Source organism: Lepidochelys kempii, chromosome 1 (assembly GCF_965140265.1).
Source record: "Lepidochelys kempii isolate rLepKem1 chromosome 1, rLepKem1.hap2, whole genome shotgun sequence".
In the NCBI taxonomy this organism is placed as follows: domain Eukaryota; kingdom Metazoa; phylum Chordata; order Testudines; family Cheloniidae; genus Lepidochelys; species Lepidochelys kempii.
In genome coordinates this window covers 281983993-282008963 of record NC_133256.1, presented here as the reverse complement: position 1 = coordinate 282008963, position 24971 = coordinate 281983993, and the positions used below count along the sequence as shown (strand labels likewise).

Below are 24971 nucleotides of genomic sequence, written 5' to 3'. Positions count from 1 at the left end.
CTTCAGGGGTAGATGAAGTGTCTGCACACTCAGGTCTGCATCTTCTGCCTCCAGGCCCTACAGAGGCTCCTTTATAGTGCAGGCAGTTCGGCATGGAGCATACTGGCGCCCACCATCCTGCGCTGCATCCGAGGGCTCTGATATGATCAGCAGCTCTTTTATCTCTGTCTGGGAGGTCTTCCGCGAGACCTCTCCGGGCTGTCGGTCTTCTTCCAGGACCTCCTCTGGACTTGGAAATGGTTTTTAATGACCAGGTCCGTGGTAGCCACCGAGGGAACAGATCTCCTCGAGGAGCCCCTGCTACACAACCCCCAGCTCTGTGTGCAGGTGGTGGAGTCCCACTCGGTGCGCCAGAGCTTGATCCTGGCAGAAGTCACGAGAGTCGGAGACCTCCTGGACTACGACCGGGGAGACTGGCTGGATCCCCTGACGCTCACTCGGCTCATGGGGCTCTCCAGTCTTCTTACCCCCCGCCGTGTACTTCAGGAGGTGAAGGCCGCTTTGCTGCCCGCTACTAGAGCTTACCTCGATCGGGTCCTGCTCGAGGGCACGCCCCGCCCACCCTCTACCCCAGGCCCGCCGGACCTTTTCATTGGTCCCCTGCCCCGTAGACCCAATTGACCCCCTCACTCCTTTACGGCGAGCCGGCTGCATGAACTGCAGCCAGCATGCTTCCAAACCGCGCCAAGGAAACATCTGTACACGCTCGTGCTCCACCCCCTTCACGCCCTCACCCGTGTCCCGCCCCGACACAAAGTGGCGAGACCTTCTACCACCTTTGAAGATTGAGCAGCCGCAGAAGGCCAACTTATATTCCACCTTGGTTCCGAGGCCTGCTGGGGACATCAGTTGGCGGCTCCTTCACGGAGCTGTGAGCACGGGCACGTACTTGGCGCGGTTTAACCCCATCCCAGATACTTGTCCCTTTTGTGGTGTGAGGGAAACCCTGGCGCACATATATTTGGAGTGCGCCAGGCTGCAGCCCCTGTTCCGGCTCCTCACAAATCTTTTATTATGTTTTTGGTTGCATTTTTCCCTCACCTTTTTATTTATGCACTTCCCATCTGTGGCCTCACAAAGTCGCTGGATCTCCTAGTTAACCTCCTCCTGGCCCTGGCTAAAACGGCCATCTATAAAACCAGAGAGAGGAGGTTGGCCGATGGAGTTTCCTGTGACTGTGGGGCCGTTTTCCGATCCTTGCTCCGTTCATGTATCTGGGCGGAGTTCCTCTGGGCGGCGTCCACTGACTCCCTTGATGCTTTTGAGGAGCGGTGGGCGCCGTCTGAGGCTCTCTGCTCCATGTCCCCGTCTGGCTCCCTTTGTTTTGACCCTTTGATTGTGGGAGAGAGTAAGGGACCCCAGCCCCAGCCATTGCTGCTGTGGACACCACCACCTTAGAGGGGTCCTTTCACATGTGGGTGTACGTGCCCCCCGGCGAGTTGTCCACCCCACAGGCTGCCCCTTTTGTTGGGTGCTTTCAGAGGAGGGAATTGTTGGTCACACTTGGGCGTGGCACCAGGTAACTCAAGGGGGTGGCAGACCTTGAGAGTCGATGAAGGCCCCTCGCTCTGGACCACCAGGTAACTTGGAAGGGTGGAAGACCACGAGAGTTCAGGAAGCCCCCCGCTCTGGGCCCAGGCAAGCTTGAACACTTCCCTGCCCTGAAGCTAATGAGAAAACAATTGTGATTGGTTGCTGTGTTACACATTGCATATGCTGTTGTTTTGTAAGTGTGTTATGCAAATAAAAAAAACCTTTTTTGCTTCAAAAAAAAAAAAAAATTACTCTCCTATAGCCATCTGGCCTGCCCTGTCACATAAGTTACACTAGGGTAAAATTGGATCATTTAGAAAAATTGCTGGGTAGTTTCCCCATTTTCTGTGACCAGAAGTAATCTAACCAAGGGAAACATTTTCATTAAAGAATGTGAAGCTATTGAACTCCTGGGCCTAGCTATAGAACTCTATGGGTATGTCTACACTATGGAATAAGGTCGAATTTATAGAAGTCTTTTTTTAGAAATCGGTTTTATATATTCGAGTGTGTGTGTCCTCACAGAAAATGCTCTAAGTGCATTAAGTGCATTAACTCGGCGGAGCGCTTCCACAGTACCGAGGCTAGAGTCGACTTCCGGAGTGTTGCATTGTGGGTAGCTATCCCACAGTTCCCACAGTCTCCGCTGCCCATTGGAATTCTGGGTTGAGATCCCAATGCCTGATGGGCTAAAACATTGTCGTGGGCGGTTCTGGGTACATATCGTCAGGCCCCCGTTCCCTCCCTCCCTCCGTGAAAGGAAGGGCAGACAATCGTTTCGTGCCTTTTTTCCTGAGTTACCTGTGCAGACGCCATACCATGGCAAGCATGGAGCCTGCTCAGGTAACCGTCACCCTATGTCTCCTGGGTGCTGGCAGACGCGGTACGGCTTTGCTACACAGTAGCAGCAACCCATTGCCTTCTGGCAGCAGACGGTGCAGTATGGCTGGTAGTCGTCCTCGTCATGTCCGAGGTGCTCCTGGCCACGTCGGCTGAGAGCGCCTGGGCAGACATGGGCGCAGGGACTAAATTTGGAGTGACTTGACCAGGTCATTCTCTTTAGTCCTGCAGTCAGTCCTATTGAACCGTCTTATGGTAAGCAGGCAGGCGATACGGATTGCTAGCAGTCGTACTGTACCATCTTCTGCCAGGCAGGCAAGAGATGTGGATGGCATGCAGTCCTTCTGCACCGTCTGCTGCCAGCCAAAGATGTAAAAGATAGATGGAGTGGATCAAAACAAGAAATAGACCAGATTTGTTTTGTACTCATTTGCTTCCTCCCCTCCCCTGTCTAGGGGACTCATTCCTCTAGGTCACACTGCAGTCACTCACAGAGAAGGTGCAGCGAGGTAAATCTAGCCATGTATCAATCAGAGGCCAGGCTAACCTCCTTGTTCCAATAAGAACAATAACTTAGGTGCACCATTTCTTATTGGAACCCTCCGTGAAGTCCTGCCTGAAATACTCCTTGATGTAAAGCCACCCCCTTTGTTGATTTTAGCTCCCTGAAGCCAACCCTGTAAGCCGTGTCATCAGTCGCCCCTCCCTCCGTCAGAGCAACGGCAGACAATCGTTCCGCGCCTTTTTTCTGTGCGGACGCCATACCAAGGCGAGCATGGAGGCCGCTCAGCTCACTTTGGCAATTAGGAGCACATTAAACACCACACGCATTATCCAGCAGTATATGCAGTACCGGAGCCTGGCAAAACGATACCGGACGAGGAGGCGACGTCAGCGTGGTCACGTGAGTGATCAGGACATGGACACAGATTTCTCTGAAAGCATGGGCCCTGCCAATGCATGCATCTTGGTGCTAATGGGGCAGGTTCATGCTGTGGAACGCCGATTCTGGGCTCGGGAAACAAGCACAGACTGGTGGGACCGCATAGTGTTGCGGGTCTGGGACGATTCCCAGTGCCTGCGAAACTTTTGAATGCGTAAGGGCACTTTCATGGAACTTTGTGACTTGCTTTCCCCTGCCCTGAAGCACATGAATACCAAGATGAGAGCAGCCCTCACAGTTGAGAAGTGAGTGGCGATAGCCCTGTGGAAGCTTGCAAGGCCAGACAGCTACCGGTCAGTTGGGAATCAATTTGGAGTGGGCAAACAATGTGAAGCATTGGCATTTTAGGGGGTTCAGCCACCACTACCCCAGCTGTGTTGTTTGACTCCTTCAATGGAGATGGAGGCAATACGGAAGCAGGTTTTGGGGACGAAGAAGATGCTGCTGATGATGATGAGGTTGTAGATAGCTCACAGCAAGCAAGCGGAGAAACCAGTTTTCCCGGCAGCCAGGAACTGTTGCTTCACATTGTTGCTTCACATTCATGCATTCTTTATTCATTCATCACACAAATAGGGGGATGACTACCAAGGTAGCCCAGGAGGGGTGGTGGAGGAGGGAAGGAAAATGCCACACAGCACTTTAAAAGTTTACAACTTTAAAATTTATTGAATGCCAGCCTTCTGTTTTTTGGGCAATCCTCCGTGGTGGGGTGGCTGGTTGGCTGGAGGCCCCCCCCACCACGTTCTTGGGCGTCTGGGTGTGGAGGCTATGGAACTTGGGGAGGAGGGCGGTTGGTTACTCAGGGGCTGCAGTGGCAGTCTGTGCTCCAGCTGCGTTTGCTGCAGCTCAACCATACACTGGAGCATACTGGTTTGATCCTCCAGCAGCCTCAGCATTGAATCCTGCCTCCTCTCATCACGCTGCCTCCACATTTGAGCTTCAGCCCTCTCTTCAGCCCGCCACCTCTCCTCCCGGTCATTTTGTGCTTTCCTGCACTCTGACATTATTTGTCTCCACGCATTCGTCTGTGCTCTGTCAGTGTGGGAGGACAGCATGAGCTCGGAGAACATTTCATCGCGAGCGCGTTTTTTTTTTTTCTTTCTAAGCTTCACTAGCCCCTGGGAAGGAGAAGATCCTGTGATCATTGAAACACATGCAGCTGGTGGAGAAAAAAAAAAAAGGGACAGCGGTATTTAAAAAGACACATTTTATAAAACAGTGGCTACACTCTTTCAGGGTAATCCTTGCTGTTAACATTACATACATAGCACATGTGCTTTCGTTACAAGGTCGCATTTTGCCTCCCCCCACCGCGTGGCTACCCCCTCAACCCTCCCCCCTCCCTGTGACTAACAGTGGGGAACATTTCTGTTTAGCCACAGGCAAACAGCCCAGCAGGAATGGGCTCCTCTGACTGTCCCCTGAAGAAAAGCACTCTATTTCAACCAGGTGACCATGAATTATATCTCACTCTCCTGAGGATAACACAGAGAGATAAAGAACGGATGTTGTTTGAATGCCAGCAAACATACACTGCAATGCTTTGTTCTACAGTGATTCCCGAGTACGTGTTACTGGCCTGGAGTGGTAAAGTGTCCTACCATTAAGGACACAATAAGGCTGCCCTCCCCAGAAACCTTTTGCAAAGGCTTTAGGAGTACATCTAGGAGAACCGTGAATGCCAGGGCAAAGTAATCCTTTCACATGCTTGCTTTTAAACCATGTATAGTATTTTAAAAAGGTACACTCACCAGAGGTCCCTTCTCTGCCTGCTGGGTCCAGGAGGCAGCCTTGGGTGGGTTCGGGGGGTACTGGCTCCAGGTCCAGGGTGAGAAACAGTTCCTGGCTGTCGGGAAAACCGGTTTCTCTGCTTGCTTGCTGTGAGCTATCTACAACCTCATCATCATCATCATCATCATCTTCTTCGTCCCCAAAACCTGCTTCCGTATTGCCTCCATCTCCATTGAAGGAGTCAAACAACACAGCTGGGGTAGTGGTGGCTGAACCCCCTAAAATGGCATGCAGCTCATCATAGAAGCGGCATGTTTGGGGCTATGACCCGGAGCGGCCGTTCGCCTCTCTGGTTTTCTGGTAGGCTTGCCTCAGCTCCTTCAGTTTCACGCGGCACTGCTTCGGGTCCCTGTTATGGCCTCTGTCCTTCATGCCCTGGGAGATTTTGACAAAGGTTTTGGCATTTCGAAAACTGGAACGGAGTTCTGATAGCACGGATTCCTCTCCCCAAACAGCGATCAGATCCCGTACCTCCCGTTCGGTCCATGCTGGAGCTCTTTTGCGATTCTGGGACTCCATCATCGTCACCTGCACCTTGCCACGCTGGCCAAACAGGAAATGAGATTTAAAAGTTCGCGGTTCTTTTCCTGTCTACCTGGCCAGTGCATCTGAGTTGAGAGTGCTGTCCAGAGCGGTCACAATGGAGCACTCTGGGATAGCTCCCGGAGGCCAATACCATCGAATTGTGTCCACTGTACCCCAAATTCGAGCTGGCAATGTCGATTTAAGTGCTAATCCACTTGTCAGGGGTGGAGTAAGGAAATCGATTTTAAGAGCCCTTTAAGTCGAAATAAAGGGCTTCATTGTGTGGACGGGTGCAGGTTTACATCGATTTAACGCTGCTAAATTCGACCTAAAGTCCTAGTGTAGACCAGGGCTAAGAAGGAAAGGTGTCTGCAAAAGGGGAGAGGACAAGAAGGGAGGCACTTGGATCCTGAGAGATTGCAAGGGTTATGACGGTCATTGAACTGAAAACAAGCAAGTATCTGGCCCCAAAAGATTTCCCAACAGCATAATGCTAGGAGTTGCGTCCTAATAGTTTCCATATCTGCACCCAGAGGTGCCACAGTTTTGTTTTATTTTTAATTTTTAGCAGACAGAAGGACGGACACCTTAAGCGCAGTCTCTGACCAAACAGCTGTAATTCAGGACTCAGCAATTATCCACATGTAAAAACATCTCTGGTGAATTTTAAAAGTGCAAATTCTTTCATTTAGCCAATGTTCCTGTCTTTACAGAGTATCTGGGAAGGAAGACATTTTTATGCAGTTTGTTTGTTTTGTCCCAGAATATATAAAGGTATACAACTGGAAAACAAAGATAATATTTCATCTCCAGTTGTGTGGAAGTGTCTGGGACTCTAGGTTTCCAACCACTGGAGGCAGTGGGGAAGAACATCTACAAGCAGCAAGGGGCACAAATATTACAGTTCAGGACATTGCTGCTTTATTTTCACCAGAAAATAATCTAGCCAACATGTCACTAGACTGAAAAAGCTTGAGAAGCATAACTGTGAAATGGCCTACTGGCTGCCAAAGAATATGAAGGGGGAGAGAAGGTCCTACTAAATCAGGAATTTGAAGGCATGTTGGACCTGGGTTTTACATAGGGATTCTACACATTAGATCTTTAAAATAAAAGACTAGGAAATTAATAGGAAGGTGTGTGAATGTATTTCACTGGTATCCCCCAACAAATCATTTTGCAGTCAAATTTGAGTTTAAGTTTACCCTTATTCTAGAAGGATGTTGCTTTCAGAGGTTTTTTTTATTTTTGACAAGCTTTCTTAATACATTAGATTTTTACCATCTGAGTTTTCCTCTCCATTTCACCACTTGACTTATAGGGGTATCTGCTTTGTATGAAATTACTTCCACTTTGCCTTCCAGAGTGATATTCAGGCATTAATCTTACAGGCAGATGAATTTATCAGATCCAGCATACTTCAGTTAAACAGCCTTCGTATAAATCTTTCATCAAGAGTTAGGATGATATCCTAATTTTCAACTCAGCCTGCACTGACATGAGAGAAGTCGGAGCTGTTGGTCTGGTCTTTTATTAAGCACTTTGGTCCCAATTAAGCAAGGCAGTTAAGCATATTCTAACTTTAAGTCCCATTGACTGCAGTAGGATTACTCGCATCAAGTTAAGCAAGTTCTTAAATATTTTGTGAATCAAAGCTTTATCTCAGGAATTTAAATCAGTTGTAAAAAGCATGCAAATCTCTTTGCTGAAAGAGATCTTGGGAGTGTATTGAGTTTTCTGCCTACAGAAAACTCGCAATTATATTTACCTTAGTTGCAGCCAAACTCTACTGCTAGATATTCATTTTAAAGAAATTTGTACACTTATGCAGGGTTTGATTTATAAATCATTAGCTTTTTCTTTTTGGAAAAAGGTAGAATTTTAATGCAGTTGTCTTTAATAGAGGAAGGAGAACAGTGAACACAAGGAATGGTTTCAAGAATGTTTGTTTTCCCATGAGGTTTTACCAGTTGTTAAAATATGCTAAGAAGTTTATATTAATGTATTCAGAGCTGGCCTTTGGCTGTCCAGACCCCTGCCCAGGGCAGCCCACCAAAGAGGGCCAGGGCCAGATTAACCTTTTGTGGGCCCAGCGTCAAACATATTTGTGGGCCCCCATGGGGGCAATGGAGTGTGGGGACTGACGTCCTTGCACCAGAGCGAGTGGCCAGCCAGGGGCAATGACATGTGGCACAGCAGGGGTGACCCCGCTCTGCCCAGCCCAGTGCGAGGGCACTGTTTACAAACTGGCAGTATCCAGACGCACAGTGCCCCGCCTGGTCTTGTGCTGCCAGCATGCCCCTTCCCCTCGAGGCTGGGGCCAGGCCCATGCCGTGCCACACAGTCCCCCCCCCCCCCCCAATAGCCCATAGGTGCCAACTCCATGGGGGATAAAGAGCTGGAACACCCACAGGAAAAAAAAATAGTGTGTACTGAGCACCCACCGGCAACCCCGCCAATCAGCTCCTCCCCCTTGCCCACAACACCTCCCGTGCACTACTGATCAGCGGTGGGCAGGAGGCACTGGGGGGAGTGGACAGGGGAGGAACAGGGGCAGGAAGAGTCAGAGTGAAGGCAGGGGGGCACTCGGGAGAGGGTGTGGGATGGGGCAGAAAGAGGCCAGCATCTCTCTGCCCACAGCCCCACCACAACTGCCCAGCACCCCACACAGAACCCTCACTCCCTAATGCCCCAAAACACACACAGATGTTCCCTGCCCTCTCACAGCCCAGTACGCCCCCAGGCCCTACTGAGACCCACTCCCCCATGCCTTGTCTCCCAGCCACACTCACCCGCCCTGCTGGGAGGCAACTGTCTGCCAGGCTGAGCTGGCAGCACAACCAGGGGTGGTCATCGCTCCAGCCCCTTGGGAGTAGCGCGATCTGGGCTCCCTCAGGAGCCACTTGCCTGGAGGAACCCAGCCAAGCCCCCGACACTGTCGCCCCACAACTGGCCAGGCTTCTGCACCAGACCCAGGCAGCTCAGCTCCAGGGAGGCAGGTAGGGCCCCACAGTGGGTGAGAAGCAGAGACTGCCTGGAACTGGAGGTGCACTGGGGTCTGGCCAGGAAGCGGAGAGGAGCCCTCGGCTGAGCTGGCCGAGAGGAGCAAGAGGGGGGAGCCAGTGAGCTGGCGGGGTCTTAAGGCACAGTCAGAAGGGGCCCCGGCCTGCTCCGCTTGGGCATGGACCCGGCTCCATGTGACCATTGGCGCTATTGTAAACCCAGCACTGAAGAGGACGCTGTGCACAGGGTTTGGATTTCCACCTGACCTGCCAGAGCCAGCTGGGCTGACAGAAGTGGCTGGAGAGGGGGCTGGTGTGGGTGGGGGAGGGAGACCTGAGCTGCAGGGGGCAGTTGGACAACCAGCCCTCTGAGCCAGATGACTCCTCCGGAGCAGGGATTCCCCTCCTCCACCTGCGAAGCTGCTGCTGTCCCTGCCTCCCTGGCCACTCGAGACTGGGAGTGTCTGCCTGTCTGCTGTGGGGTGGCGGGGGCTGATGTCAGGGTGTCTCCCCCCCCTCCCACACACACACACCTGTGCACCCAATTTTCACTGAGCTGGGGTGACAGGACAGGGGGAAATCTGTGTCCCTGCTGCTGCCTCTCTGGGTTTAGAGCTGCTGGCCGCTGCTTGTATCTGAACACAAGCCTTCAGGATCTTGACCTTGAATGCTTTTTTAAAGAGACAGCACACTCATATACTTAGGCACACACACAACACCAGGGCTCCCTGCATTCAGGTCACTTCCCCACCTGGGCTGTGCTGAGGCATCAGCAGCTGCTACTCTCCTGCCCTCTCCGTAGGCAGCCCCGGGGGTGGGGGGGTGCATGGGGCGGAGGAGCAGCAGTCCAGTGGAGGAGTGAGCAGAAATGCCAACTGTTTTGTACATCCAGGTGGGTCAGTTTCCCCACGTGGGTGCAGGAGGGAGATGCAGGGTAGGGGGCTCAGGAGGGAGAAGGGAGAAGCGAAGGAGGCATAGTGCAGGGGTTAGGGGCACAGGATAGGAGTGAAGGGGTGCAGGGCTTAGGGGGCATGGGAGGGGAGAGCAGGGATTAGGGTTGAAGGTGGCACAGTGCAGGGGTTGGGGAGCACCATGCCCATGGGCACCAAAATGCAAGTTCGCCCAGGGTGCCATTTTCCTTAAGGCCGGCCCTGAATGTGTTTAATACCTTAAATGTAGGATCTTATTAAAATTGTACACAGTGAAATTCATCTAACAGAATTTTCTTCTGCCTTTGTAGCGGCAATTACCCAAGAAAACCTTATAAAGCAGGAGCATCATGTAGTCAGTGCTCAAAAGAGGACACCTGTGTGGACAATCTATGTAGTAAGTAAAAGTGAATTTATTAGGGACTAGGAAAAGGCAAACAATATCACCCTATTGATAAACTGTTCCTTATATTCTTTATACCATCTCAGGACTCTCTCAGGCCACAATTCAACAAAGCACTTTAGTGTATACTCAAGTCCATTCCTATTCAGTAAAGCACCTAATTAAGTACTTCATGTCTTACTGAATTAGTATCTCAATAAGGATTGCAAACTACCAGATTGGTTTTAGCCAGTTATTACTGTCATTGGGACAAGATGCTACCAATCACTGACTTTCTGTTAAAGGCTAATAACCAATTTAAAAATCACTGATTCAAGAAAGTAAAGTTCCAGCTAAGCACTCTTTGGGCAGCTTACAGTATATCTGACATTTGTTCACTAGCATCCAGTCACTTTTGGGAAACGGTTGTGACTAATTCATGCCAGGATGTAAAAGAGTGACTTATCCCTGCAGATGTGCAGCCTGCAGACAATTAATCTATAGGAGTGTGCCATTCTTCACAGGGCTGTTTCATATAAATTTAACATCCTTGCAGGGAGGGAAATACCAAAGAAACCCAACAGAGTAGCAGTTAACTTCAAAAGGGGGAACTGTATAAAAATGAGAAGGCTAGTTAAATAGAAATTAAAAGAAACTGTCAGTAGTGTGAAATGCTCACAAGCTGCATGGAAATCTTTTAAAAACCACCATAATAGAGGCTCAAACTGAATGTATACCCAAATAAATAAAAAACCACACTACAGGAAGAGGGCCAAAAAAAAAAAATGCAACCACGACTAAACAAAGTAAAAGAGGCGGTTAAAGGCAAAATATATTTTTAAACTTGGAAGTCAAATCCTACAGAGAAAGATAAAAAGGAGCATAAATTCTGGCAAGTAAAGTATAATTAGGTAGGCCAAAAAATTTGAAGAGCTACTTGCAAAAGCCACAAACTAACAGCAACATTTTTTGTTTAAGTACATCAGAAGCAGGAACCCTGGAATCCAATCTATTAAGGCACTCAGATACTATGGCGATGAGTGCAGTATAGAAAGCTATAGAGAATATCAGGGTTGGAAGGGACCTCAGGAGGTCATCTAGTCCAACCCCCTGCTCAAAGTAGTACCAATCCCAACTAAATCATCCCAGCCAGGGCTTTGTCAAGCCTGACCTTAAAAACCTCCAAGGAAGGAGATTCCACCCCCTTCCTAGGTAACCCATTCCAGTGATTCACCACCCTCCAGGTGAAAAAGTTTTTCTTAATATCCAACCTAAACCTCCCCCACTGCAACTTGAGACCATTACTCCTTGTTCTGTCATCTGCTACCACTGAGAACAGTCTAGATCCATCCTTTTTGGAACCCCCGTTCAGGTAGTTGAAAACAGCTATCAAATCCCCCCTCATTCTTCTCTTCTGCAGACTAAATAATCCCAGTTCCCTCAGTCTCTCCTCATAAATCACATGCTCCAGCCCCCTAATCATTTTTATTTTCCCACATCCTTCTTGTAGTGTGGGGCCCAAAACTGGACACAGTACTCCAAATGAGGCCTCACCAATGCCAAATAGAGGGGAACGATCATGTCCCTCGATCTGCTGGCAATGCTCCTACTTATACAACACAAAATGCTGTTAGCCTTCTTGGCAACAAGGGCACACTGATTCATAATCCAGCTTCTCGTCCACTGTAACCTCTAGGTCCTTTTCTGAAGAACTGCTGTCTAGCCAGTTGGTTTCCAGCCTGTAGCAGTGTATGGGATTCTTTCTTCCTAAGTGCAGGACTCTGCACTTGTCCTTGTTGAACCTCATCAGATTTCTTTTGGCCCAATCCTCTAATTTGTCTAGGTCCCTTTGTACCCTATCCCTACCCTCCAGAGCATCTACCACTCCTCCCAGTTTAGTGTCATCTGCAAACTTGCTGAGGGTACAATCCATGCCATCCTCTAGATCATTAGTGAAGATACTGAACAAAACTGGCCCCAGGACCAACCTTTGGGGCACTCCGCTGGACACCAGCTGCCCACTAGACATGGAGCCATTGATCACTACCTGTTGAGCCCAATGATCTAGCCAGCTTTCTATCCACCTTATAGTCCATTCATCCAGCCCATACTTCTTTAACTCGCTGGCAAGAATACTGTGGGAGACCGTACCAAAAGCTTTCGCTAAAGTCAAGGAATAGCATATCCACTGCTTTCCCCTCATCCACAGAGCCAGTTATCTCATCATAGAAGGCAATTAGGTTAGAATAGATCTTATTTCAAAAGGCTCCTACAGATATGCAAAAGAATGACAATGCTAAAGGCCACAAACTAGAGGTCTCCCGATGCTGCATAGATGTCAAAATAAAGTGAGGACTTGAGCTTGGCAAAATTTTTGGCTACATTTTCTTTTTCTACCAAGAAAATGCAGATTCAGGTTGACTGAAGCATTTTGTGAATTGGTGTTGATTTCAGTAGTTATTTTGACCAAAAGAAAGAAATTTTGAATATTGTTAAAATGAACTATTTTGACATTAATGAAACAGCTTGTTTTGATTTTCTGGGCTAGACTCACAAAGGAATTTAAGTACAAAAATAGTTGGTGGAGGGGGTGGTGCCCCCCAACTGTCCAGGGGGGAAGGAGCAGTTTGTCCTAGTTCTCTATTCCAGAAGGTTCTCAAGCCCTTTGAGTGTGTGGTGTTGCGATCTGGTGCACAGAGTTGCAGTGCCAGTCAGTGCTAAACTTCAGGGGTGCTTGTGACCCTGTGTGCCCGGCCTCAGTGCCCAGTGTGGGGAGCCAGTCTTGTCCCTGTGGGACAGGAGCCATTGATGCACGGTGAATGCAGGGCAGACTCACTCTCCAACCCTCCACCCCACCCTGAGGCCTCCCCTCAGGGGTTTTTTCACCCTTAGAAGGGGGCGGCCCTCACTTTCAGATTTTTCCCCAGGCCCCTACAGTCCCCTAAAGCTCTATGTAGTCCTGTCGCCACCCCTTCCCGAGTAACCTTTAGCACAGTGGTTAGGGCACTCCTCTTGGGAAGCCTAGGTTTGAACCCAGGTCTCTTCTCCCCCCACTTCAGTGAGTGCTCCAAACACCACCCAAGTTCTGGTCCAGGGGTCAGCAACCTTCAGCACATAGCCCATCAGGGTTATCCGCCGGTAGACCACGAGACATTTTGTTTATGTTGACCATCCGCAGGTACGGAATCCCGCAGCTCCCCATGGCTGCAGTTCACTGCTTCCAGCCAATAGGAGCTCCAGGAAGCGGTGGCAGCCAGCACATCCCTGCAGCCCGCACCGCTTCCTACAGCTCCCATTGACCAGTAACGGCAAACCACGGCCACTGGGAGCTGCAGGCAGCCATGCCTGCAGATGGTCAACGTAAACAAAATGTCTTGCGGCCTGCCAATGGATTAACCTGATGGGCCGTGTGCCGAAGATTGCCGACCCCTGTTCTAGTCCCCACTCCACTAAATATTTAAGTATTTATACAAAGTGGAACATCCTCAACGGGAGTGATTGAAAAAACAACCCACCCAGAATACCCTATAGCCTGGTGATTAGGGTGCTCACCTGGGAGTTGGGGGACACATCTGGGTTTAAGTTCTTACTCCCAACAGGGGATTTGAACCCGAGTTTTTCCCCTCCCATGAGAATACCCTCACCACTGAGCTAAAGGTTATAAGGATGTTTTGTTTTGTGAATCTATCCAATCATTTCCTTTGCCTTTCTTAAATACCTGAACCAAAATGTTCCATTCAACCCAAACATACTTTTGTATCTTATTTTTCAGAATTGCCAGTGAGCCAAACTAGTTATTTACCCAGCTCTAGTTAGGACATTTATTTTCTGTTTCAATTGAGAGGTACAGACTGAAATCAAGACTGGGCACTAGGAAAGGCCTGGGTTCTCTTTGACAATTGCTCATTGCCTTGATTAAGTTACATATAGATTCATAGTCTAAGGCCAGAAAGAACCATTGTAATCATCTACTATTACCTTCCTAATAGCACAGGCCAGAGAACTTCCCCAACATAATTTCTAGAGCATATCTTTTAGGAAACGCCCCCCTTCTTGATTTGAAAATTGTCAATGAGGGAGAATCCATCCAATGATTAATTATTCTCACTGTTTAAAAATTTACCTTATTTCCAGTCTGAATTTGTTTAGCTTCAACTTCCAGCCATTTGATCATGTTATACCTGTCTCCTTAATCAAGAGGAGAACATCATTAAATATTTGTTTTCTATGTAGATCCTTATAGACTGTAATCAATTCACCCCCTAGCCTTCTCTTTGTTATGTTAAATAGATTGATAGACTCGAGTTATAAGGCATGTTTTCAGAGAAAAGCCACAAGAATGATGAAAGGATTAGAACTCTCTCCACTTTATCAACATCCTTCTTGAATTGTGGTCACCAGAACTGGACACAGTGTTCCAGCAGCAGTTGCACCAGTGTCAAACATAGAAATACAATAAACTCTCTACTCCTATTCAAGATTTCCCTGTTTATGCATCCTAGGATCGTACTAGCTCTTTTGGCCACAGCATCACACTAGGAGTTCATGTTCAGCTGTTTATCCACCATGACCCCCAAATCTTTGTCAGTCACTACTTCCCAGAATAGAGTCCCCCTTTGTGTAAGTATGGCTATATTCTGTGTTCTCAGATGTGTACATTAACATGTAGCAATATTAAAATACATACTGTTTGCTTGTATCCAGTTTATCAAGCGATCCAGATTGCTCTGAATCAGTAACCTGTCCTCTTCATTGCTTACCACACCCCCAAATCTTGCATCATCTGCAAACTTCCTCAGCGATGATTGTGTGTTTTCTGCCAGGTCATTGATAAAGGCTTTGGCCTGGAGTTTGCTACTGACCACTGGGGCGCTGCCTTAGGATTAGCACACTACTAGCCTGACATCCCTACCTTCAGTTTCTTGCCCCATGGTCTCACACTCACGCTTTCTGAAGTCAGATTATTTCCTCTCCCTTGCTCAGGGTGCTCTCTCTTCAGAGCTTGGCCCTATAGCTAGGTCACTATAATCCTCCCCTTCTGGGGTATCAAAGTCCTACCGGACAAACCATCTCAGGCAGTCTTAAATGCCACTGCCCAGTCAGTGCCATTTCTCCAGTGATTGTTATGGAAACCTGGGCCCAGCCATTACTCTGGATTCCAGCCCAGGGACACTACAACCCACAGCCAAAAGCTGCACTGTCCCAAACATCACTGCTGTTTCCCTGGGCTGCTTCCTACTTAGCCTTGATCAGGTTCCTTCTCCACCCTTCTCTCAGGGCCAGGGTCCCAGAGCTTTTATTGTCCCTCAGGTTTCCTCCTTTACCTCTTTAAGCCCAGAGAGTGACTGCAGATCTTTTCTGCTGCAGCCCCCTTCTTATACTCCATTTCCTGGTTTTATCGCAGCTCAGCCTGACCATTGCCCAGCTGCACTTCATCATCAATTAAAAGCTTATCAGCCCTGACTCTCCCCCAGGTGCAGCCTGTTGCAGGCTTAATTGGCCCTTTCTCTCTACTCAGGCCTGTTGTGGGGTAGGCACCCATCACAATGTTAAATAGGGTAGGGTGAAGAACAGCAGGACCCTGCTGGGAACACACCTGCTCAATGTTGATTCCCCATTTACAGTTACATTTTGAGACCTATCACTTAGCCAGTTTTTAATCCATTTAATGTGCATCATGTTAACCTAGAACTATATAAAATTTTTAAATCAAAATGTCATGTGGTACCAAGTCAAATGCTTTACAGAAGTCTAAGTCTAAGAATATTACATCAAACTATTATTATTAAGTATATTGTTATCTTTATCAACCAACTGTGTAATTTCATTAAAAAAATCAAGTTAGTTTAACAGGCTCTATTTCCCATAAACCAGGTTGTTTTGCATTAATTACATTACCCTCCTTGAGTTCTTTATTAATCAAGTACCATATCAGCTGCTCCTTTATTTTGTCAGGATCAGTGTCAGGCTCACAGGCCTATAATTACCCATGTCACCCAGTTTACTGTTTTTTAAAAATTGGCACATTAGCTTTCTTCTAGTCTTCTGGAACTTCCCCAGTGTTCCAAGACTTATTGAAAATAAACATGAATGGTCCAGCACACTCCTTTATCAGCTCTTTTAAAACTCTTGGATGCAAGTCATCTGGACTTGCTGATTTAAAAATGTCTGACTTTAGTAGCTTCTGTTTAACATCCCCCAAAGACACTAGTGGAATGGAAAGACAGTCTCATCATATGGTGATAATACTATCTTTTTTCCCAAATAAAGAATAAATATTAATTGAACACTTCTGCTATTTCTTCATTATTATTGATAATTCTACCACTTCCGCCTAGTAATTGACCAGTACTATTGTCAGGATTCTTTTTGTTCCTCATATATTATTGTCCTTAACTGTGGTGTCCAGAGAGTTCTCTGTACATCCCTTGGCTTCCCTTAACTTTCTAAAATTCCTAACTTCTGATTTATATTAATTATTATTAACTTCCCCATTCTTCTGTTAGTTATATATTTATTGTTTACAGCTGCCTTCACGTCCCCTCTAAACCAGGATTGTTTTTTTTAAAACCAGCAGTCTTCTTCCTCAGTTGTGGCACTGGAGTATCTAGTACGGTGTTCTTAAATGGTTCCCAAATATCACATATTTCTGATTAAATTCTTTCTCTGTTGAAGTAGCTCATAATTGTTTTCAGCTTTGTGAAAGTAGATCTATTAAAAGTACCGTGTGTGTGTGTGTATATATATATATATATATATATATATATATATTATTACTGGTCTGGACTTTATTTTGCATGCACATTGTAAATGTGGTCAAGTGATTGTCACTTGTATCTAAGCTGCCACTAACTTTTAGTTTTGTAATCAGTTCCTCTTTATCTGTTAGGACAATATCTGATATAGAATTCCTTTGTGTTTGTTGCAACATTTTTTGAGTTAGAAAATTGTCATCTATAATGTTTAGAAATTCTAAGGATGCTTTAGTACTGGCAGAATGAGACCTCCAGTGTGTGTCACTCAAGTTGAAATTCCCCCATGATCACCTAATATTATGTTGGTTTTTTGCCTCCCACCCCCACCTACACATTATAGAGGGTGCGTAAGGAGGCAGTTATCTTGTTCCCCAGTGTGATTTGTGGTCTGTAGCAGACACTGACTAGTATCTCATCTTGTGCTTTATCTGTTAAGACATTGATCCATGATTCAAAAACATTTTCTTCCAAGCTATCAGTGACTTATACAGGTAATGCCATTTTTGACAAAGTGCCACTCCCCTTCCCCTTTTGCCATTTGATCCTTCATAAATAGGTTATAACCATTGATTTTTAACATTCCAATTGTGGACTCATTCTACCAGGTTTCAGTAATACCAACTAGATTAAATTTATGATAATAAATTAGCAATTCCAATTCCTCTTGTGTGTTACCCAAGCTTCTAGCATTAATGTATAGGCAGTTAAAGAATTTCTTGATGTCCTTTGGTTCCTTGGTTAATTTTGTTCTCAACATCTCAATTTTGTGCTGAGTTCTCATATCTTCCCTCTTTTTTTTTACCCTCCCCTATTGCTATTAATTTAACCCCCTCCTAACTACTCTAGTCAGCCTATCCACAAGGAGATTGGTCTTCTTTCTACTGAGGTAGAAGCCATCCAACCTATATAACCCCTTCTCCCCCTGGAAGATGGATTAGTGCTCCATAAAACCCAAGCCCTCCATGCTACATCACTTATTTAGGCAGTGATTCACTTCCAAAATCTTATGCCTTCTGTCTTCCTTTGCTCAGGGGACAGAAAGATATCAGATTAGCTTTATTTTCAGAATCAGTCACTAATCCTTTGAATCTGAATTTTTAAGTGACCAGCTTGAAACACATTAGCTACAGTTCTTCTTCGAGTGTCAATTCCAGTCAGGTGTGTGTACGCGCACGTGCACAGTAGCCGGATAATTTTTCCATTAGCAGCATCTGTAGGTCGGCCTAGGTGCCCCCTGGAGTCACAACTTCATGGCGCTCAATATAGAGCCCGGCCGATCCGCCACCCCCTCAGTTCCTTCTTACCGCCAGTGCCAGTAGCTGGTACTTCCCCTTGCTCTTACTTTGGCAAGCAGCTTAGCAGTTCTTTACTTACGCTATACATAGTTAAGTTTCCAGTTTAGTAAGTTAGTATAGTCTAGTAGTAGTTCTATAAATTTCAGTTACGGCGGTGGGGGGGATTCCCCCCGTTTCACCCCCATTTGTTACCGGGGCATGCTGCAATCCTTGGGCTTTAAGACTTGCCGGCTCTGCGTGAAGCACATGCCCAAAAATGACCCCCACACCTCTTGTTTACGGTGCCTGGGTGAGGGTCACCAAAAAGAACGCTGCAAGATTTGTTGGGAATTCTGACCGAGAACCCTTAAAGAGATGGAGCAGTGTCTCAAAATTCTCCTCGTGGAGGCATCTCACCAACCTCAGTTGGACACAGGCCCTGGAGATCCCGCTCCCAGCGTGTCATCTTTGACGTGAAGCACTCCGGTGCCATCCTTGAAAGATCCAGCATTGAAGAAAGACACTGGCAAGGAAGCTCGGCAATGTCATGGAGCCCCTCAGGGGCACTCCAGCTTTCAGCACCGGTCCCAGTCGCCAGCGCAGAAGAAAAAGAGATCAGAGAGGAAGATCCCCCTCAGCAAGACCCAGGACCAGCCACATTGACTCCTGCCCAGGTGAGGCAGTTGAGTCCGGGCCTGTCTTGCTCACCGAACCCATCGGAGCACCTGCCACTCCCATCCACCCCAGAGGCTTTTGTAGTGGCGCAGGACCTGCTCAGACTCATGGTACTGTTCTCGCCGCCAAGACAGGAGGACGTGCTGGTACCGCAGGCTCCATCCTGGCACCCTGGACAGTCTAAGGGAAAGCTGGTGATGATGGCATGTCGTTCCCCATCACCTCGGCACCCCTCCATGCCAGCACCTCCATCAAGGCAGAGTGGTCAGTCCCCTGGTTCTTGACGCTCTACGTTGAGAGGAGCTGCGCCACCCTGATCCTCCTATTCCGAGTCGGAGTCTGACTCATACTGCTCCAACTATAGTAGGAGAAGAAGATCCACCTCTTGGCACCATAGGATGCCCAATGCAGTGGCCCCCTTATTGGCAAAATCTGTCTCAGTGGCCCTTTTGGACTCAGTGGGCCTTTCATCAAGCCCAGGGTCGGAGGCATGAGTCCTGCTCGGGAACAGCATCAGTGGCGTCCGCGACATTCATTCTGCGACAATCAGCAACGGCACCAACACCGACAGCTGCGGTGCCGTCCTCAGCATTGACACCGACCGATGGCGCCCACCTCAACCACACCTTCGGCACCGGAGAGGTCAGGTACAACACCAGCACTGGTGTGGGGGCACAATGCTGGTACCAACCATCACGCCTCTCGCGGCACTGGGACCAGGCAGGCCTATCGCAGTCCCCCCCAGGTTCATGAGATCACTCAGGTGGGGATGGTAGGGAGCAACCACCTCCCCTGCTGGCCTCCTCCCCCTCCTCACCTGATTGGGCCCTGGTGGGCACTTCAGTAACCCCAGCTCTGGAAGACTTCAGGGTGTTGCAGCAGCTGCTGCGCCGGGTTGCAGGGGTTGGGCATTAAGGCGGAGGAAGTTGTAGACGATGCAGACCCTATGGTCAACATCCTGGCCCCCTCTGGCGCTTCCCATATCGCCTTGCCATTAATCAAAACAATTACGGATATGAATAAGACCTTGTGGCAGACCCCGGCCTTGCTGCCACCTACTGCAAAGCGTAATGAGCGCCGATACTTTGTACCCTCCAAGGGCTACAAACATTTCTTTTCTCACCCCCAGCCTGACTTTCTGGTGGTGGATGCTGCTAATCAGTGGGAGAGGCAAGGCTTCCAAGGCCCTTCCCCCAAGAACAGGGACGCAAAAAGTTAGATCTCTTCGGACGAAAGGTTTACTCCATTGGGGGATTACAACTCCGAATATCCAACCAGCAGGTCATAGTCATCAGATAGTCTTAATTCACGGAGTTGGTCCCCTCAGACTTCCGTGCTGAGTTTTCAGCGTTGGTTGAGGAAGGGAGACTGATCTCAAGGGCATCCCTTCAGGTGGCACTTGACAGGGCAGATGTGGTCACAAGGGTTATGGCCACAGGAGTGTCTATGAGAAGGGGCTCGTGGCTCCAGGATTCTGGCCTCCCCTCCAAGGTACAGCAAACCATTCAGGATCTGCCTTTTGAGTGTGAGAGTCTCTTCTCAGAGAAAACTGACAAAAGGCTAAACAGCCTTAAAGACTCCAGAGCCACCCTCAGGTTCCTGGGCCTCTATACACCTTCAACGCAGAGGAGACACTTCTGTCCACAGCCTCCTCAGTGGTTCGATCATCAGAACCACCAAGATGGCTCCTGAAGGAGAAATCGGAGTGGCAGGAGAAGGTCATGTTAACCCTCTGGCCAGGGCTTGGCACAACCCAAGCAATGTTCAGGGGAAACTGGCCTTTTGATGGTGCAGTCAAGGACAACGTACCAGAGCAAGATCTGGATCCACCCTGCCTTACCTTTTCGTCCCAACTATCTCTTTCTACCGAGCATAGTCGCATATTATTTCAGACCGCTGGGTGCTCCACATGGTAGAGAGGGGATACTCCATCCAATTCTGTGCCCTCCTGCCCTTCCAGCCCCCTTCCCCGTCCCTCTTCAGAGACCCCTCTCATGAGCAACTCCTTATACAGGAGGTGCACTCACTCCTATTGCTAGGGGCAGTGGAAGAGGTTCCTCAGGAGCAGAAGGGCAAGGGCTTCTATTCCTGGTATTTCCTAATACTGAAAGCCAAAGGTGGCCTCAGGCCCATCTTGGATCTGCAATAAGTCAACAAGTTCATGAAGAAACTCAAGTTCCGGCAAGGTCTCTTTGGCCTCCTTCATCCCTTCATTGGATCCATCAGACTGGTATGCTGCCCTTGACTTGGAAGGACGCGTATTTTCATATTGCAATCACTCAGCCCCACAGAAAGTATCTCAGGTTTGTAGTGAACAATACCCACTACCAATTCACAGTCCTTCCATTCGGCCTGTCAGCAGTACCGCAAGTCTTCACCAAGTGCATGACGGTCATCGCCACATTCCTGCGTAGGCACCAGCTACAGGCGTTTCCGTGTCTCAGTGATTGGCTGATCAAGGGCTGCTCCAGGACCCAAGTGGAACCTCATGTCAGATTCATCAGAGCCACCTTCAACAGCCTGGGTCTCCTTCTAAACGAAGCAAAATCGATTCTGTCCCCTGTCCAGAGGATAGCGTTTATAGGGGCAGTACAGGACTCGACCCAAGCCAGGGCATATCTGCCGGAAGCTTGGTTTCAGGCCCTGGCCAACATCATTTGAGGCCTCAGACAGTTTCTCACCACCACAGCAAGAAACTGCCTGAAGCTTCTGGGACACATGGCTGCCTGTACCTATGTGGTACAGCACGCCAGACTCAGGCTTTGACCTCTTCAGTCGTGGCTCGCGTCAGTGTATCACCCAGCCTGGGACAGCATGGACAGGATAGTGACCCTGCCTTGCCTGGTCCTCGACTCCCTCCTGTGGTAGCTCAACCCTCAGGAGGTATGCTCAGGGGTCCCCTTAGTCAGTCCACAACCATCTCTTTCTCTAGTGACGGACGCATCAGACTTGGTGGGGGAGCACATCGAGGAGACCACAGGACTCAAGGTGTCTGGTCTCCACATCAACATCAGAGAGGTGAGAGTGGTGTGCTTAGCATGCCAGACCTTCCGGGCATACTTAACGAGACAGTGTGTATCAGTCCTGATGGACAACATAACAGCAATGTTCTATAGCAACAAACGTGGGTGCATGCTCTTTTCCCCTGTGCCAGGAAGCTGTGTGTCCCTGTTGTAGCCTCTGTCCATCATGCCCTTGGAGATTTTGGCAAATATATTGGCATTTCGTCTTTTGGAACAGAGTTCTGCCTGCACGGATTCCTCTCCCCATACAGCGATCAGATCCAGTACCTCCTGTTCAGTCCATGCTGGAGCTCTTTTGCGATTCTGGGACTCCATGGTCACCTGTGCTGATAAGCTCTGCATGGTCACCTGTGCTGATCAGCTCTCCATGCTGGCCAAACAAGAAATGAAATTCAAAAGTTCCTGGGGCTTTTCCTGTCTACCTGGCCAGTGCATCTGAGCTGAGAGTGCTGTCCAGAGCAGTCACAATGGAGCACTCTGGGATAGCTCCTGGAGGTCAATACCGTCGAATTGCATCCACGCTACCCCAAATTCGACCCAGCAAAGTCAATTTTAATGCTAAACCCCTCGCCGGGGAGGAGTATAGAAATCGATTTTAAGAGCCCTTTAAGTCAAGAAAACAGGCTTGGTCATGTGGACAGGTGCAGGGTTAAATCGACCTAATGCTCCTAAATTCGGCCTAAACTCGTAGTGTAGACCAGAGCTCAGACACCTCAGAGGAGTCAGTTACCACTGCTGTCTGTGGGAGAAAGGAGCATCGCTTCTCATCTCTGGTACTGGGCAAGAGGAATCTAGAGTTGTTATTCTAGATAACTCTGTAGCAAAGCCAGTACCACCCTCAACATCAGTCCTAAAACCATTCTCTTCTGAATAGCTGTCAGTACGGATGATTATGATACCATCTCTCACATCAGTATCTACAGTAATGACAACAAGTACCCAAATTTATTCCAAAAGTAGTCTCAGACTTTCAGACCAACCGTTAGATATGTTTACCAGGGTTCTTTCTGAAACCTCATTCATCTCCAGGTGAGACAAGATTACACACCGTAGATGTAAAGGGAGCTATTACCTACACACAAAAAACTCTTTTGCAAATCAGCAAGATTATTTGTGGCACATGGAAGCAAATCTAAATCTCTCATCTCAAAGATTTTTGAAATAGTTATTAAACTTTATTAGAACAGCCTGTAACATTAGCAAGTTGACTTCTCTGTCTCATGTTAGATATCATTTTACTAGAGCACAGGCAACCTCAGCAGCTTATCTTAGTAGTGCTCCCATAGCTGCTATCTGTTGGGCAACTACTTGGAGCTAAGTTCATATATTCACGAGCCACTATTCATTGATGTCTGGTGTCAGATGTGATGCCAAATTTGGTTGGATTATACTGCAATCATTATTTAGGGCTTGTCTACACTACACAACGGATCAGCAGGCAGCGATCGATCCAGCGGGGGTTGATTTATCGTGTCTCGTAAAGACACGATAAAATAGACCACTGAGCGCTCTCCTGTTGACTCCGGTATTCCACCAAAACGAGGAGCGCAAGCAGAGTTGACAGGAGAGCGTCAGCTGTCAACTTACCACAGTGAAGACACCGTGGTAAGTAGATCTAAGTACGTCAGCTTCAGCTACGCTATTCATGTAGCTGAAGTTTAGTATCTTAGATCGACCCCGTGCGGTTGTGTAGACAAGCCCTTAGATAACTCCTTTAGGAAGCAGGGGATAGGAACTTAACCACTAGCTCATGACCAGGATTGGGATACGCAAATACAGACTCTCAAAGAAGAAAGAATTGTTACTTTACAGTAACTGATTCTTTGAGATGTTCTGGACATGTGGATCCCACGACCTGTTCTCCTTCTCTGTAGCTTGGAATCTTTCATTTGGATTCTGGGTGGTGAAACACCAAAATAGCAATTGGTGTCCCTATGCCCTTTCTGCCCTTGAGTGGGGGAGCGCAAAGGAGAGGGCAACCCCAGTGGACACTGCTGGTCAATTAACTCTGAACTCTTGTGCATGTAGAGCATGTGCAGTAAGAGTGGGATCCACATGAATCATCTCAAAGAATCACAGTGACTGTATGGTGAGTAACTATTTGTTCCTAGCTGATTAAACTATTTCTTTCTTTTTTCCCTCCTAGGAAATCCAAAACGTGATAAAATTATACGTATGTATTACAATTCTACACTATTACTTCAAGTTTAGTTCTTTATAAGCATGTTGTGCCCAATAAGAATTTGTGTTTGTATGCTTGTTTATAGGTTACACAAGATGGTATCCACCCTGGGAGAATAGGATCGTATGTGATGAGTCCTGTATTGCTGTTGTGGTTTTAAGACCATCACTGATGTTAATGGCTTTTCTAATTGTTTTTCTTATGCAGAAGCGTTATTCAAATATGAGTATATCTAAATAATCTATTTGAAATATATATTTCGTGAAAAGTTATGACAAGTCTTTAAAAGATTAATAGGTCACACCCACCTGTTAATCAAGAGAATTCTCTTGATTGATATTTTTACAGTGAATTTGATAATTTAAAACAGATCATAAAGTGTTACGGATGTTTAATGGGTTATAAAGAGTAAATTATTTTTGCTCTAAGCCCTTACTTAGGGTATTTATAAATATAGATAAATATATTGTATTAAAGATGTGAAAATAATAAAAAAGGCAAAATTTTAAGTTAAAGGTGACAGTCTGGCAAGAGTCATCAGAGGGATATCTAGTAAATGTTTTTTCCATGATGACATTTTAACAAATAAAGAGGAACACCTGGCATCTGGAATTCAGTAAGTAAATTAAAACAATGTTTCCACTGTATAGTATTTGTAGTTTCCACTATATAAATATTTGAAGTGGTGACTGCTTAATTTAGATGTCTGTCTACAGAATCATACTGTTATGGACCTAATCCTACTTTTCTGGAGTCAAGTCAAAACTCCAAGTAAAATGGGAACAGAATCAGATATCAATTCTATAAAAAGAAAGCATTTTATAAATATTCAATAGTACTAGTATAGCTCTAGAAAATTTAGATACATTTGTAAATGGCAGCTATTCATTAAGGTTTCAACTATTAAAAATTATCCTTCAATTAATTTGTTCCTAACTTATTTTGAACTTAGGAAAAAGTGAGTAAAATGCTCCAGTTTATACTTTTCTTGTAGTTCCTGGTTTGCTGTCACAACCATTGTTATTTAAATATGGATACCTTATCTGTTTTTAATGTAAAACAATACGGAATTTTATCTGAGAACCATTCCAAACCCTCTGATAAATATATATGT

General features: G+C 47.3%; 1 protein-coding gene across 1 annotated transcript in view; it reads left to right on the top strand.

Moving 5' to 3' along the window:
- Window positions 1-24097, top strand: part of LOC140906735 (glioma pathogenesis-related protein 1-like) — a 63616-nt gene extending 39519 nt beyond the window's left edge. Inside the window, exons 4-6 of the mRNA XM_073331276.1 lie at window positions 9878-9963; window positions 23822-23848; window positions 23943-24097. Coding sequence (XP_073187377.1) covers window positions 9878-9963; window positions 23822-23848; window positions 23943-24097 — 268 coding nt within the window. The remainder of the gene's footprint in view (window positions 1-9877; window positions 9964-23821; window positions 23849-23942) is intronic.
- The last annotated feature ends 874 nt before the right edge of the window (window positions 24098-24971 follow it).